The sequence below is a fragment of the Malus domestica genome, chromosome 10 (genome assembly GCF_042453785.1).
Source record: "Malus domestica chromosome 10, GDT2T_hap1".
NCBI classification, from domain to species: Eukaryota; Viridiplantae; Streptophyta; class Magnoliopsida; order Rosales; family Rosaceae; genus Malus; species Malus domestica.
Genome location: NC_091670.1, coordinates 31474779 through 31489966, shown reverse-complemented (window position 1 = coordinate 31489966; position 15188 = coordinate 31474779). Strand labels below are relative to the sequence as shown.

The 15188-nt window shown below is 39.3% G+C and overlaps 3 protein-coding genes across 5 annotated transcripts; all 3 read right to left on the bottom strand.

Moving 5' to 3' along the window:
- Positions 1–610: 610 nt before the first annotated feature.
- Positions 611–2468, bottom strand: LOC103445829 (lysine-specific demethylase JMJ32-like). The gene is made up of 3 exons (XM_070807170.1): positions 1518–2468; positions 1193–1257; positions 611–1101 (listed from the first exon to the last, which is right to left on the bottom strand). Exons 1-3 carry the CDS (start codon positions 1856–1858, stop codon positions 965–967), a joined length of 543 nt encoding a protein of 180 aa, XP_070663271.1. The 5' UTR covers positions 1859–2468; the 3' UTR covers positions 611–964.
- Positions 2469–2602: 134 nt separating this feature from the next.
- Positions 2603–4919, bottom strand: LOC103445754 (sm-like protein LSM2). The gene is made up of 3 exons (XM_008384786.3): positions 4760–4919; positions 4499–4657; positions 2603–3098 (listed from the first exon to the last, which is right to left on the bottom strand). The coding sequence occupies exons 1-3, from the start codon at positions 4760–4762 to the stop codon at positions 2979–2981; spliced, it is 282 nt and encodes a 93-aa protein (XP_008383008.1). The 5' UTR covers positions 4763–4919; the 3' UTR covers positions 2603–2978.
- Positions 4920–7589: 2670 nt separating this feature from the next.
- Positions 7590–14573, bottom strand: LOC103445752 (ubiquitin carboxyl-terminal hydrolase 25). Of its 3 annotated transcripts, none has more exons than XM_008384785.4 (9): positions 13941–14573; positions 13343–13850; positions 13189–13264; positions 12974–13066; positions 11029–11115; positions 9791–10911; positions 8945–9073; positions 8060–8208; positions 7590–7969 (listed from the first exon to the last, which is right to left on the bottom strand). In XM_008384785.4, exons 1-8 carry the CDS (start codon positions 14128–14130, stop codon positions 8106–8108), a joined length of 2307 nt encoding a protein of 768 aa, XP_008383007.1. In that variant the 5' UTR covers positions 14131–14573; the 3' UTR covers positions 7590–7969; positions 8060–8105. The 3 variants fall into 3 exon arrangements, with proteins under 3 accessions (XP_008383007.1, XP_008383006.1, XP_008383005.1); XM_008384784.4 differs by having other exon boundaries at positions 7590–7975; positions 8070–8208; XM_008384783.4 differs by having other exon boundaries at positions 8070–8208.
- Between the last annotated feature and the right edge of the window lie 615 nt (positions 14574–15188).

Here is a 15188-nt window from a genome sequence, read left to right as displayed (position 1 = left end):
CTTGACATCTACAACATCTTGTGTCAAGGTCTTGTCCACGATGATGCCAACACCGTTTCTCGTTCTATTTGTGCCCGAATACCAAAGTTTAAACCCTGAGTTTTCTAGATCCTTTGCCTTACTACCAACCCACTTAGTTTCTTGTAGGCACATAATATTTATCCTTCTCCTCACCATAACTTCCACTACTTCCATAGATTTTCCCGTTAAGGTTCCTATATTCCACGTTCCTAAACGCATTTTGCTCTCTTGAACTCTACCCTTCTGTCCTAGCTTCTTCACCCTCCCCCGTCTAATAGGATCAAAGTACTTCTTTTGTGTGTCCCGGGTAAAGTTGATAGGAGCATATGCTCCCAAACAACTTTGAGTGGAGTCGTTCGAAAAGAAGTTTCTACGGCCCCCTTGCTCATTTAACACTGCATCCGGGTGCCGATGGAGATACAGCGACCCTTGCTCACTTATCACTGTGCTCGGGCCACACAGCGCGCCACTTACGGGTGACGCCCTAGCTTTAGCGCGATTTTGTTCTGGATTCATTTTCATAAGGATTCGACGTGATCATGTCAGTCGTAAACCTAATAACTCGCATTTTCAGATGATACATGCATTTGAATGAAACATGCATCCTTTTGTAATGGTTGTAAACTTCTCAAGGATGATACATGCATTTGAATCTAACAAAAACAATACTTCTCAAGGTTGAATCTAGCATCTTTTTTGCAATGGTTGTATACCTCTCCCCAGTAGCAACAGGTTATATTGACTAATATTAATGTAATTTCTCTGCCTCAGGGATGCTGTATACTTCTCTTTCAGAGGTTTCTTTGGCTTACCAGTCTGAGAAGTACACAAATGATTAATCAGATACCCAGACTAATGATCGGTGATCATTCCATCGCTTATCATAAGTCTTCACTGGTCCCTGCTAAATGCGCTTTAGTCCAATCGGCACCCAATTCATCCCTTAGACAACATGCCGATGAATCAGAATCTGAATCCTTGCACACTCTCTCAGCAGTGTTGGAGTTTTAATGGATAGGCAATGAATTGACTGCAAGAAGTTGAAGTAAGCATACTTAATATCATACTGCATATCATACCCTGCCAAATATAATGGAACATCAAATACTTAACCATACAAAAAGTGGAACCTGAAAGGTGAGAGAAGCGTTTTAAGTTCTTGATCCCTTACAGTAGTTCACAGCAATAGTGCATTTATCCGGAGTTTGTCTAACGTGATGAAACCACATACTTGGCCTGCATTAACTCTACCACATCAGGCCTTGGAAAATATTATGAGTCATATAGGAGTATGAAAACAACACACAATCATGCACATTTTTTTCATATGTTGCTTACCAAATAAAGACAATATACAAAGAGGAGGGACTAGGCATCAAAGTAAGCAATGAGAATGCCCGGAATTGTACAAAATTTGAAGTGACTGAAGTCCGATCATATGAACATAGCCAAAAGAAGGAAAAAACAAATGAGCAAAAATGAAGGCAGAAACTTACAAGTAAAGAATCTCTCCAGGGTTGAGAGTACAGTGAAAGGGCTTAGGACCGTCAAAATACAAAGGAAAGTTAGAGAGCTGCTTATCTCTGTCCTCGGGAGAAGGGTAAGGATTGACACTGCACCAAGGCACATATCTGTCTGGCTTCTCCAGTTCCAACGTGAACTCTCCGGTGTCATGAGAATATGAATATTGAGCAGATGGGTAGTCGCGGATGTCCATGAGATGCACATCAGTGGGAGGAAGGAGGAGAAAATGCCTCCGCCCGGTCACGACAGCACAGAGATTCTCAGAGTGCTCCTTTTGAAATGATGTTGCAGACAGATGGTTGCCAATCCACATGTTGACTGCACCAGGGAGGCAGCCAAGGGCCTCACTGGCCTATGGGATTTGGGGGTCGCAATCCCCAGCTAAAGCCGAGTACTCTGACGGAAAGCAGTTGTTCTGCTGCTGCGCATAGGCCACCAATTTTGATGGGGACTCATCGTTGGCGACCAGGCTGAGAGCTACCGGGAAGGACACGCGCTCCACGTGAGCAGAAGCGAAGCAAAGAGAACCATCCAACGGGACAAGGGCATCGGCTTGTCCGCGTGGGGTAAGGTGAAGGGAGATGTCAATAGAGGAGAGGGCTCCAGCGAGGTAAGAATCGTCGGTCCAGGAGTGAGAGGGCCGGCCAGTGGAGGTGGCGTTGGATATGATGCAGGGCTTGTTTTGGTTAACGTAATCTCTAAGGAATTGGAGAGGGGTAGGTGGGAGCTCCAACCGCTCCACTCTTCCCAACTCGCCTACACTTAGCTCTCTCCTTGTTTCCGCAATGCCTCTAGTTCCTCCCAGTACTCAACTCTACAAATGTACTTGTAGCTCACGTGGTTAAAAATCCCGCCATTTCCAAGGTATCGCTAATTCCCTCACCAAATCGCAAGTAAAAAGCTTAAACACAAAGCTCTCTTACTGATTTTTTTTCACTTTCTACCATTGATCTTAGTATCGTTGAAGACTATTTGATTCTGAGGTTTGAACTCATCAATTTGTTAATCTTTCATGATTAGGTTAAGCCACCTGCTAGGCACCAATGAGTTGAAGAAGTAGAAAACATACAAACCAAATTACTCATAAACGCGCACAAGTTACAAACTCGGAGAAACTAAATGTTGAAATACAATAGGATAAAGAGGCGCGCATTGCATAGATGATCCTCTCTTGGTGATGCCAAGGTTCTGGATGTCCCCAATGTCAACTAAAATGCACTGTATATGATAAAAAAAGAGAGAAAGAAAACACTACTTGGCACTTGTTCAAAATGTTTCATATAGCGGAACTACGGTCTAATAGGAGACGCCTTCTTGAACCTGTCATAAAGAAGGCACTGGTAAAAGATTAGACATGTAGAGAAAAAAAATGACGCAACATGTCAATGCTCCACCAGGCCCTTCTTTAATCAGTTGTCTGAACTGAATCAACTTCAGCCGCCACGAGCTTCCCTTCTGGTGGCATCATGCAGCAGTTCAACATCGACTCCCTCTGGGGGTAGTTGAACGTATCTCACAACTGATCCCCTAATAAAACAGTTCCTCACTGACATCTGCAAAAGTACATTATCATACACTTGTCAAACCGGGAGGGTAACATATTGTTAAATAGTAATTTTCAATTTCAGTGTACATAACATGTTCTTTAAGCATGGGGCAGAAAACAAAATCAGCATAAAAGATAGACAACAACTAGAACAAACAAAACAAACACAAGAGTACGGGAAGATCCAAAAGGTCCAACAAAACCAAGCAAATCAGAGTCAGAGTCAAGAGACCAATGACCTATGCTCTGAAAAATTTTACCCACAGCCCCAAAAAGAAAATTTGATCCCTGAAATTAAAATCATAAAATGCCTTTGCAATGATCAACTCCCCACAAGCTAACAGTGAAAAGCCAAGCTCCGTCATAAACGATTGGCACAAACACTTGGCATGGGAGATCTTACCATCAGTAAAATCTCAGAGTGCTCACCGATCTAATCACAGGGACAGTTTTATAGCAATAAGGTACCCAGCACACCATGGAAGATCGAAGATAATCCCCAAACTCCACGTTTACAAGTTTCATTGTGAGCATTCATGTCACAAGAACCATAAGCATAATAAACTCACTTCCATATCAAACCCAAATCGATAATAAGTACATGGACTGCATAAATTCAATACAAACACTGGAGGAGTAATAGACACAAAATCACTCATAAACCATGAAACTAGAGTACAACACCTCAACTATAAATCGTTTTGTCACAATTAAGTTACCTAAAACGATGAAGTGAATATTCAATTGAGACAACGAAACCATCTCAGATTACTCTCTCACTTTATCTTTCGCAGGTGCTATCCCCAAATTTTATGCTTGGTAACATTTCCACATGCCCATCATCTTAAAGTCTGCATCCAGCTACATTTATTTCTTATATAGCTTATAGGACAGTGTTCTATACATTACAGTGGTCTTACATAACTTTCCCTTCAAATAGTCTTAAGAACGACTGTACTCCACACTCAATTCAAATATTCTAAGAATGGATGATTTGAATCGTCCGTTCGACTAATCATCATAATTCAGTCTTTTTTATCACATGATAAACTTTCCAGTATACAATTACACCAATGAGCAAAAATCCTCCATCAATACTTAATCTGCAAAAAATCACTCAGGAGTCTGGACATACTAAAGCATCGATGGCCTATCACTAGCATTGTTCTTCTGCTAAAACCCGCATAAATTATTACTAGTTCCAAAAACTTAAAAAGGGGAAAATTTTCAATATCAAAACAACCCATTTGAAACCCTAAACCCTAACTTCTCATCACAAACTCGAGCAGTAGGATTACCCCTTCCAACACCAAACCCTAGAAATCAAGTAAACAACCAACAGGCACAGACAAGTACATAGAATAGTCAAACGTTAATAAGAAAAAAGACAAAGACAGCAATGGTTACCATGTGAGGGTACTTGTCCTGGTCGACAACCCTAGTATTCTCGAGCTTAATGTTGAGATATTGATCCACCGAGTGCAGTGTTCCTCTGATTGCAAGGTCATTCTTCAGCTCCACCGTCACTTCTCTCCCCACCAACTCCTTGAAATACGAGAAGAACAACTGCACACACACGAAACCCAGTTCAAATTAAGGGTTGAGGGAAAAATTAGGAGAAAAAAATTGAAAAAGTTGGTGTAAATTAGCATAGAAATTGAAAGTTACCATTTTTTATTTGCAGGTTGAGAGAGACAGCAGGAGATGGTGAAGCCCTTTGGGGTTCTGTAGGATCGAAGTCTGGAGCTGGTTTTGCAGAGACCCGAAGGAGGAGGATGTGGAGAGGCAAAAACAGCGAGAGAGGTATTTGGCCGCCGGCTGTGGGTTTTCCCAAGTTTTGGGCTTTATTGGAGCTCACATGACGTGACTGGGCCTTCAATTAGGTTGTTGTTTTCGTTTCTGGGCCTAATTTTCTCTAGACTTTGTAAATTTTTTTTTATTTTTATTTTTTGTCAAACTATAAAATTTATTAGATTAAATGTTAAATTAGTAAGATTAGAATCCTACCTAAGAGGAAAACATATCACCCAGAAAAGGAAAATAAAAATCCTAATTCATCGAGAAAACTTAAGAAGATAAATGAGAAGTTAAATTTCCAAAAGGAAAAAAGTGACTTTCCGTTTTCTTTCTGGTGCCTGTTTGCGTTTTCTTTCAAAGCCTTTATGTTTTCCCAATCCATTCGGGTTTTCTGTAATTGGTTGCAAACATCTCCTTATTTGTGTGTATAGGGTTTCCTAGACGAGATGTGGGATTGTCTTCACAAACCAGGTTTTATACGTGCAGCTGCATGCATATACATACATAACCTAAAATATCCTTCGCTGTGTCTCAGACTCTCCGACTCTCAGTAAGCAATCTGTGGATATGACTATTCCGGAATTGGGTATGTTGCTAGAAGAATACTTCGGTACTAACATGCGCTCCTCCACTCTCTATTTTACGACCCGTACAGGCTGCTTCCGGCGATGTCCAAGGCTGCCATCGACGCCATTCTGACGCTGAAAGTGACGGAGGAAGTGAAGGAGTGTTGTATCTGCTTGGAAAACTTGAAGGTGGGCGTTGAAGCCAAGGAGATGCCATGTAAGCATATGTTTCATGGCTGCTCCAGCGTCCTTCCTGCCCGCTTTGCAGGTTCGATGTGGACGTGCCCATCTTTCCCCTACAGGACGATACATTTGACATGTTTAGCGATTTGTTATCATCACCTTGTTCCGATCCAAACTGGTGGTCATCGGATAAGTTTGTGTACATTCTGGTTACATGCAAGTGTTCGATTGATTTAAATTGTTATAGAAGACTTTTCTTTCTTTTTCTTCTACTTAAAATATATATATCCAACTATATATAGTTTTATTCATATCATAGTTGAAACAAAATCATTATATGGATGCAAACCAATAAAAGAACGAAAGCACACTGCCTCGGACAACCCACTAGCTTCCCTCTGCATGCATCTCTTTGCCCAACCCACCACCCTTGGGCACTCCTTCACCATGCACAGGTTTCCACAGACCTCCAGTGCATAGAACCAACTATAGAAAGGGATAAGTGCCACTTCGACTATGCCAAAACTCTCACCCCCAAAGTAGGTCTTGTCTCCTAGCTCGTGTTCCAGCTGCAGCTTGAATTACTCAGTTCCTTCTTTGCTGCATCTTGGACTTCACATTTGGTTCCCCACACCATCCTCCCTGTTGAATAAATCTACAGCAACCAAGAAAAAAAAAACCAGTTAGAAATTAAGTATTGTCACAATTTCTATGTTTTATGAAAAAGACTGACTTCTTACATTACGTACAAGTCACTGTTTGACATAAATTGTATATAACTAGTTGAAATTACAAAAGAGAGAAGTTTGATGAACCCATTCAAACTGTGAATTGCAAATAAAGATGAATGACTTTATATCTCATAAAGATATCATCCAAGTGTTTTTTTTTATTTTTTTGTGAAAAAGGTAAATAATTAATTAAAAATCGTAGTTTTACACATTACAAAATAAGTGACCTTCTTGTCAACATAGTCAGCCAAAACCCTTGCAAGGGCTCTATGGTAAGGATGGAGCTTGATGACTCCAAACCTCATCAATGTATTGAACAATGATGAGTGGTCTTCCCTTGTGGATCAAGACTGGGATTTGCTAGTGAACATGGTTCGTCTTGAGCAGCAGAGGCCTCTTGTTGCTCAAGTCTTCTTCCCGGGGACTCGTACACGACACCCTTCTCCGCCAGGGCAATCCTCACCCTCATTCCAAAAGGGCTTGGCCAGAAATCCAACAGAACCACTTGATCTGCCATTACTAGCTTGTGTGCCTGCTGCTTGCTTTTTGGTTAGTTTTCTTTGACTGCTTATTTGTATGCTACAAAGGCAAAGGGAAATGAGAGTTTCTATGTAATGGTAGAAAAAGTTGGCTAATGTATGTAAATTTTCTAATAAGGTTGGTTTGTGTAGGCGCTTCTCGAGTCTCCTGTCACCGGCTTGAGTAAGAACCCACATTGCTAGTATTTCCGAGAGGCAAGTGACGCATTTGACTGTTTTACCCCTTTTTAAAGCTTGACATGTTTACTTACATAGATATCGAAATTATTCTAATTCTTGTTGTTTGTGTTTGTATGACAAATGGAATTAAAAAAAAAAAAAAAGGTATTTGTGTTTCATAGTACAATCTGTAATCCAAACCTGAAAAACTTAGGATTTAAATCAAGTGAATAGTTGTTTCGTTACTCGTATAGGTACTTCCCTGGACTTTCCCCGTTTCAAGTTAGGCCCTCGCGAAGTAACTCCTCTCTCTTAGTGAAGCAGAAGGAATACAACATGCTTAGTACTACACAGTTGTGGTATTGCTCTTTTAATAAAACGTAATGCCTAAGGTTCGAATTTCTTGAATGGAAAATTCAGAGTTGAATTTGTTCCCCACCTTGTAACGTAAATATGTTTGTCTATAAAAAAAAATGACACCATGAATTCCACTCTTTTTCCTTAGGGAAGTGGAGATAACTACGAAAAAAAAAAGGATTACCATTTAGAAGGTCGAACTCAATTGTCCACATTTGTCTAACAAGAAAATTTGTGATGATCCATGAAATTACACTGCCAAAAGGATATCGAACATAATGAATAGAATTATCGACTTGTTCTCAGCCCAGAACCAATTACACAACCTCAAAAGAAGAAAATTTTCAGTAAGATTTGAATCGGCATTTTCATCTCAACTTGACATCTTCAACGGTACAAAACTATATCGCCATTGGCAAACCGTAACTGCTAACACTGGCACTCGCTGAATTGGACTTCGGTTTACATCGCCAATCCTCTACTTGCTCGGGAGAAATCTTCATCACTACACTGACAATAGTATACATACGATCACGCACCCGAGTCCTGCCACTTAAAGAGTTAACAATAAGACGCTGTCATGCCACCAGCCTATTTCTCATTCACACATCTTCAATCAGTATAAGAAAAGGTTACTTTAACATACCATCTTGTGAGTTAATGAAGGACCAAATTAGTGTCGCTATTTTTTGCTAAATGATTGAATGCGCTTGACTAAGTCCCCTCTTAAAGACGAGGGTATCTGTGAAAGAAAACTTGATTTGGCATCCATGATCAACATCTTCCTGCATTGCATAAGTAGACACAGATGGATCAATGTTTCATATTAATGCAAAGTAAAAACCCAAATAGCCGCTTGGCCAATTAATACAAGCAAAGTAGTGGAAAATATATGTAAAAATCAACTACAGAACTATTATAACGGTACTAATTTCAGTTAGTAACAAGGTAGACTAAATACAACTCATCACCAGAAGTTTAAACAGCAATGTTACCCAAAATATGTTGGACAAAATTCATGCAGTGAATCCTTGTTAAACTTAACCTAGATATGTCGAGTTGTATAAAGATATGCCAAAGGCCTCTTAGACACGTGAATATAACAATAATGTTTCCTCAGTTTGATGTTTGATTGGTTCATGCATGCTTATTTAATGTATTGTCTCTAGAGTTCCAATAATCTATATGTGATGGGTATACAGAGGTGACCAGCTGTAGGAGAGGGAGACTGTTCAAATTGGAGAAAAGAAACGTTCTCTACAAGCATTCTTCCTTCAACCAATAATTTGGCCTGATAAAACTGAGAGTGAGTCCATGATTCGCAACGTTTTTCTATTATAATGAGGCAAAACTTATAAAGATGCATATAGACTAAATGAGCAATAAATGAATGCACTTAAAGAGTTGGAAGTAAATTTTCAACAAAATTTGAAAATCAGCACCATGACAGCTTAAACTGCAGAAATTTAGGAAAAATCTCTCATTAGGAATCATTTCCTACATACAAACATTAATACTTACTTCACTTCATCGTAGTTTGGAGTGGTTTCAACTTGCTCTGAACATAATCTTTTCCTTGAACGCATAAAACTGTAAACTTCATCCAACCAGCCACATGATCGCAAAACAGAAGAAGCCTCTTTCTCGAGACTAACAAACATTTAAAGAAAAGGTATTAAGCCAAAGGAAAAATAACTAAAATAATAATTGGAGCAACATACAGAATGAAATTAAGCCAGTTATGAAACTATTTTTTATGCAACAAACTCGTGCTACAGGCATTCACTAAAAAGGGAACTCAAGCTACAGGCAACCAAAACATGCAAACATGAAAACACAGAAATAGTACTAAACTGCATGCATCATTGAAGAGAACCTATGACCCTGAACACCAGATTATGAAATCTGCAACACAATACAAAGGCAAGCCCTGATGTTACAGAGGAAGAGGGAAAATGATATGAGACGAACAAATTAAAGGTACATGTAAAAGGAATCTTGATAACAAGTACAAGCAAAATCAAAGCAGCAGAGAGACACAATCATTCAAAGTATGTCATAGTCATCAGAAGAATCCAACTATATGGTATAGGTTAACTTAAAGAACAGACAGTAATGCACTATGAATCCGTGGAACAACAAACATAAAATTTATCACTTGAGGAATATACTTTCTTTTGGCAAGGCCGTGGGAGAACTGATGGGGATATGGTAGACAGATGTATGACATGGAAGATAATGTAAAGATAAATTCAAAAGATTATGCAATTCATAACATCTAAAGCTACATTTCAAAAACAGCTCCTAATCAAGATAAGTTTTTACATACTGACATTATTTCAAAGAAAATGGTAGAGTGTCACTTACATTTCCTTTAGTCCTTCAACCTCTGCCCGGGATTGAGCATCAGGTGCAAACAGAATGCACGAATCCAGAGATTTTCTTTTCGACCTAGAGACCTTAGAGCGGCCATGAAGACCACTTTTTTCCAATTCACTCGGATCAGGCACTATACTAGCTGTCAACCTGTCTCTTGTACCTATACCTTCACAGGGTTCAGTTTTTACTGAACCAGTTCCACCATTTTCTCGGGATAACAAAGATGCTTGGCTACTGTTAGGCACTTTCCCAGCTGCCAACCTGTCTCTTGTATCAATACCTTCACAGGGTTCAGTTTTTATGGAACCAGCACCACCATTTTCCCGTGATAACAAAGATGCTTTGCTACTTTTACCGTCAACTATAACAGGATCCTTTGAATCCACATTTAATCCTATGGATTGATTCTTGTAAATAATTTTTCCATTATCAGTTCCAGGTGCCCTTTCACCATTTGATCGTAGGGATTGATTCTTGTCAGCAATTTTTCCATTATCATTTGCAGGAGCTCCTTCCCCATTTGATCCAAAGGATTCATTTCTGTAAGCAATTTTTCCATTATCAGTTGCCGGAACTCTTTCCTCATTTGAACCTAAGAATTGACTCTTGTTAACACTTTTGCCATTAGCAGTCGAAGTAGAACTTTCCCCGTTTGATCCTAATGATTGATTCTTGCAAACAGTTTTGCCATTAGCAGTTGAAGTAGATCTTTCCCCGTTTGATCCTAAGGATTGATTCTTGTAAACAGTTTTTCCATTATCAGTTGTGGGAGCTCTTTTGGAGCTAGAGTTTCCACTGAGATCAAACTTCATCCGTGGGCAATAAGGCACTTTATCAACTTTAGATACGGCTGAGACATCCTTCCAAGAAGACTGCTCATAAGGTTTCGTTTGCATTCCTTTTGGTGGAAGAGCGGACTTCGGGATTTTAGACGTTTCACGACCATTACAAACATGAGAGCTCACCCCATTGGAAGCAATGCTAGCCAATGCTGGTCTTTGGTTGGTACGAGAGAAGAAAAGGATGTAAGCCTTTTCAGATAAGACCTTTTGCAAGGTTGAAATTGAGACAAATGAATCGTTGCAGCAATACCACCGACCTATGGCATCCTGTACATAGATCATGAAAAAGTTAAATAAAACAAAATGAATATTTTGTTGATAACTTGATAATAAGGTGTGCTTTAAATTTACTGATTACAACGAAGGTGATAAGTGAACAGAGACCTTAATATATGCATAATAATGACCAGATTCTGGTGAGAAGCCTGAATGCACAATAGTACCAAAAAGCTTATACTCTGGCCGCGGATCCTGCATAGCAATTAAAAAGTCAGCATCATTACTAATAGGGAAGCAACTGTCTGCAATATCTAGAAACAAACAACAGTCTCGTGATACAGAAGTCAAATAAAATGCCTGCATCAGGATCAAGTAATATTTCTAAGTTAAAGGATAGCATCTTGAAATCAAAAGCATTTTTCAGATAACCAAAGACATGAACTGCCTCATTTTAAAATACAAGGAGATATGCAACAAAGAATCAGAGACCACAATGCATGTACATTATAACTTCCCAAACAAAAAATAAATCAGAACGACCAATTCAAACAAAAATGCAACAAACAATACTTAGTATCCAATGACGCAACTGTTACAGCCTTGTTAACTACAATAAAGCACACAAAACTGAATAAGGCGAACTTAACACAACTTATCAAGGATGTCTTTATTGTCATTATAAATAAACTCTGCCTTATACTTTTCTTCTCATATTTAAGTTGCAGTCAAATGGCTTTTTGTTTTCCTTTCTACTTCCCCCTGAAGGCAGAAAGGTATTTAATTAGCTGGAAAAGATGATAAACCCCAAGTCATAGATCAATCACGAATAATGGGACCACCAACAAAAGGTTTCCCGAGAAATCACACTTGTGTGCATTGTTAATTATGGCTATCTCCTCTTCAGACTGCAATAGGTTACGGTGTTCATAGTGTTAAATGAAATTATACAACATACCAATAGAACAGTTGACAAGTTGAATGTACAACTCAAATCAGTAAAGCCTTAGTCCTACTATCTGGAGAATAGATGGACATCTCTGGTCTAAATTTTTAAACCCTTCTACAGTCCTATCTAGTTCCCATTTCCCATTTCCAGCTCTACATTTTTCTTTGTTAAAACGTAGTCCTACACTTAATCAACCAAGATATCAATTGGAGTTTCCTTCTCCAACCATGTTAACTCCCACACTGACGCTCGATGCACAGATTGAAAAAGAAAAAGAAATACTTAAAACTGCAGTACCATCCATACTGTGTTGCGATCACTTAAAACAATACAATGTACATGCTATTGTAGCAAATATTTTAAACAACTATTGTGTACCTTTTTTACTTTATATCCCTCATTTATATTGGTTGATTTAGAAATTCAAGAAAATCAAAGTTCATGATTAACTGCCAGTTGGCTTAACTCTTCTTAAGAATATTAAAATTTTATCAAAGTCTTGAGTAATTTCTTAATAAGAGACTCTGGAAATATTGATTGCAATGGCATTAGCTTTTGGATCTTAGGTTCTTTGAGAACTTTAGGGCATGCTTAACTAACCTCTTTTTTTTCCTCTAAGAAAGAAAAGTGCTGATATGACACCGTACCATTCCAAACTGAATCACGTAGATTTTAACAAGCTTCTAGTGCCCACTGTATTCAAACAAAACTTATAAAGCACAAGCAGCTATTCAACCCGGAAAAAAAAAGCTTAAGAAAGCACAAGCATCAACTTGTTGGAACAAATTACTGTACCAGTCCTGAAAAACCTTTGCTAATTCAATTAGGTGGGGACAATCTGAAAAGAACTAGATAGGTGTTTTTCATAGGTTGACTACTGTCAGTACTGCATATCACACATCCATATTATTTTTAGGTATATACCATATGCTTTGCAAAGATCTAGAAAGCTTGATAGTTATTTGGTCAAGGGTTCAGCGTAACATGGAGGCTAGAGAGTTTTGGACTCTATGTCCTAAAAAAACAAGGTAATTGTTGCTATGCTCGATAAGTTCATTGTTAACGCAATATCTAATCTATCTAAGCTCAGTTTCCAATTAAGCAACTATACACTATCCAATGCAATGACTTCATTAAACTGACACGTTAAAGTCTTAACCGTACCTTGCTTGTTTTGCACATGAAGCCCGAAAGCACCAAAACCTCCTCAAACGAAATGGATTTATCAATCTTCCCGCCAAGTATACCCTCAAATCTCTATCAACAGACAACAATAATAACATTGTCAAGACAAATTAATGAACAAAAATACAAATGGCAGGATGGAGCAACTTAAGCACCTAATAGCGAAAAGATATTAGGAAGTAATATAAACTCACCTTAAGTTGGATAACGAGAACATTGGGTGCTTGAAGAAAAGACATTTGCTTCCGTGCTGCGACCAATTTGTTACAACTAAGAAAGGATAAATAGCACAATCAAAATCCGAAGCAAAAAAAAAAAAAAACAGCGAGAGAGAGAGAAAGATAATACCTTTCGCATTTGTACTTGTTCTGGCCATCCAAAATCTCAGGCTGAAAGAACCTTTGCAATGCGTCTTTAAGCGAATTACTATGCAAAACATCAAGACTAATATCCATTATCTCATCAACCTTATTGGATTCTGTGCCACAGGATAGACATTTCACCTGGCTCTGCAATGCTCCACCAAATATCTCCTTCACCACCGTCGATGTTGCCGCCTCTCCATTGCCTATGCGGTTGGCGACATTGCCGTTGGCAGCCTTTCCGCTGGCAGTGGCATTGCGCCGCAGCTTCATGAGCCGAAGGCAGGTGTTGTGGCAAGCATCAATGACGTAGCGCAGGAACTCATGAGCGTCCTCCTGTCGACCGCCCCGAAAGTGTTCGGCAAAAATCCCAAGACAGCTCTGTATCTTCTGCGGCGCATCCAGACTGAGATCCAGACTCAGCGAGCGCACTATCCGCTTCTCCAGAATGCAAAAGGGACAGTCGCGCTTCCGCTCCGCATCCGAAGAGTCACCTGCACATTGAATTGGACGTAGTTTCGATTGAATTCGAATTCAAATTCAAACAAAATCATAGGGAGAGGAGAGAGAGAAATTGAACTTACAGAGAGAGGTGTGGAGTTTGCGGAGGCAGAAATTGGCGAGAGGAGGGGTGTAGGTGAGGCACTGGAGGACGCTGTTGAGGTAGCAAGAGTTGCCGAGGTTGCGTAACCCTAGAGGCGGCAGGCCATTCTTGCGCTTCTGACTCAGTAGACTCGGCTGCCAACTCATCTGCAATTGGAATTGCAGGCCCATCAACGACGAAGACGACCATCGCAAGACGACACCGTTCCGATGATGATGCACCACCACCACCCCAACGGCATATCTCTTCCCCACTCCAATCTCCTCTCTGGTCCTCTACCAGCTGTTTCTTCCGGCGGAAAAAAATCGAATTAAAGAAAAACGAAAATACCAACAGAAAAACAGAATTAAATATTAAATTGTTTTTCTTTTAGGATTGAATAAGGTAAGAGAGAGAGAGAGAGAGAGAGAGGTGTGAAGAAGAAGGAGAAGGAGACGAAGCAGGAAAAGCCCTCCAACCTCTTTACCTACCAAACCCCAAAAATCCCCCCAACTTGTCTGATTTTCGAGGGTTCATCTCTGTCTTTCCCTCTTCCTTTTTTTTTTGTTTTTTTTTTTGGGGGGTCTTCCCAATTTATGATCTGTACAGTTGGATGTCGTAAAAGGCAGGCTATGGGCCTTCTTCGGTTGGTTAATTAGGCTTTTCTTTGTATTAAGGCCCATCAAATATCATCCAACTTTTTTTCTTTGTTTTTTTACCAAGTAAAATTCTTAACTGCTTGAATTTACAGACGAAAGATTCAAGATTGGTAAGGCTTCCTTTCTAAGAAGAGTATTAGACTTTGCCTATAAAAGTATTGAACACGTTGTCACAGTCACCTGGCCTTAACCCGTATATGTTAGTTGTTTTTTGAGTCTGACTTACATTAAGACTAATCCTTCAACAACATCATTTCATGAAAATCTAATTTAGAGACAATACTTGCCAAATGCAAACGATAAATTATTGTGTATTATTGGTAAACAGCCATATTATAATAACCAATTTATCATATAATACGTTTATTAGTAATATCACATACCAGCATCCTATTACCGTGTTTTTTATGCCAGTTTGATACGATCTCAGATGTTTTCTATCGCATTCTAATTGGTTTGATTCGGCCGGTTTGAACATTAGGCAGTTTTAGACCCATCCATGTTCACAAAAGCCCAACAGTACAGAAATGATCATGCAGCCATTCCACAATTTGTGCACGACTTGTGTTATGATGAGAAAACAAGCACAA

Coding starts and splice junctions, on each gene's coding strand:
- LOC103445754 (XM_008384786.3), bottom strand. Junction 3,099..4,498: donor AGGACAAGTACCCTCACATG/GTAACCATTGCT, acceptor GTACTTTTGCAG/ATGTCAGTGAGGAACTGTTT.
- LOC103445752 (XM_008384785.4), bottom strand. CDS start 14,130: ATGGGCCTGCAATTCCAATTGCAGATGAGTTGGCAGCCGAGTCTACTG. Junction 13,265..13,342: donor AACAAGTACAAATGCGAAAG/GTATTATCTTTC, acceptor ATCCTTTCTTAG/TTGTAACAAATTGGTCGCAG. Junction 13,067..13,188: donor TTCTCGTTATCCAACTTAAG/GTGAGTTTATAT, acceptor GTCTGTTGATAG/AGATTTGAGGGTATACTTGG.
- LOC103445829 (XM_070807170.1), bottom strand. CDS start 1,858: ATGTGGATTGGCAACCATCTGTCTGCAACATCATTTCAAAAGGAGCAC. Junction 1,258..1,517: donor CCTGGAGAGATTCTTTACTT/GTAAGTTTCTGC, acceptor GAGTTAATGCAG/GCCAAGTATGTGGTTTCATC. Junction 1,102..1,192: donor CACTATTGCTGTGAACTACT/GTAAGGGATCAA, acceptor TATATTTGGCAG/GGTATGATATGCAGTATGAT.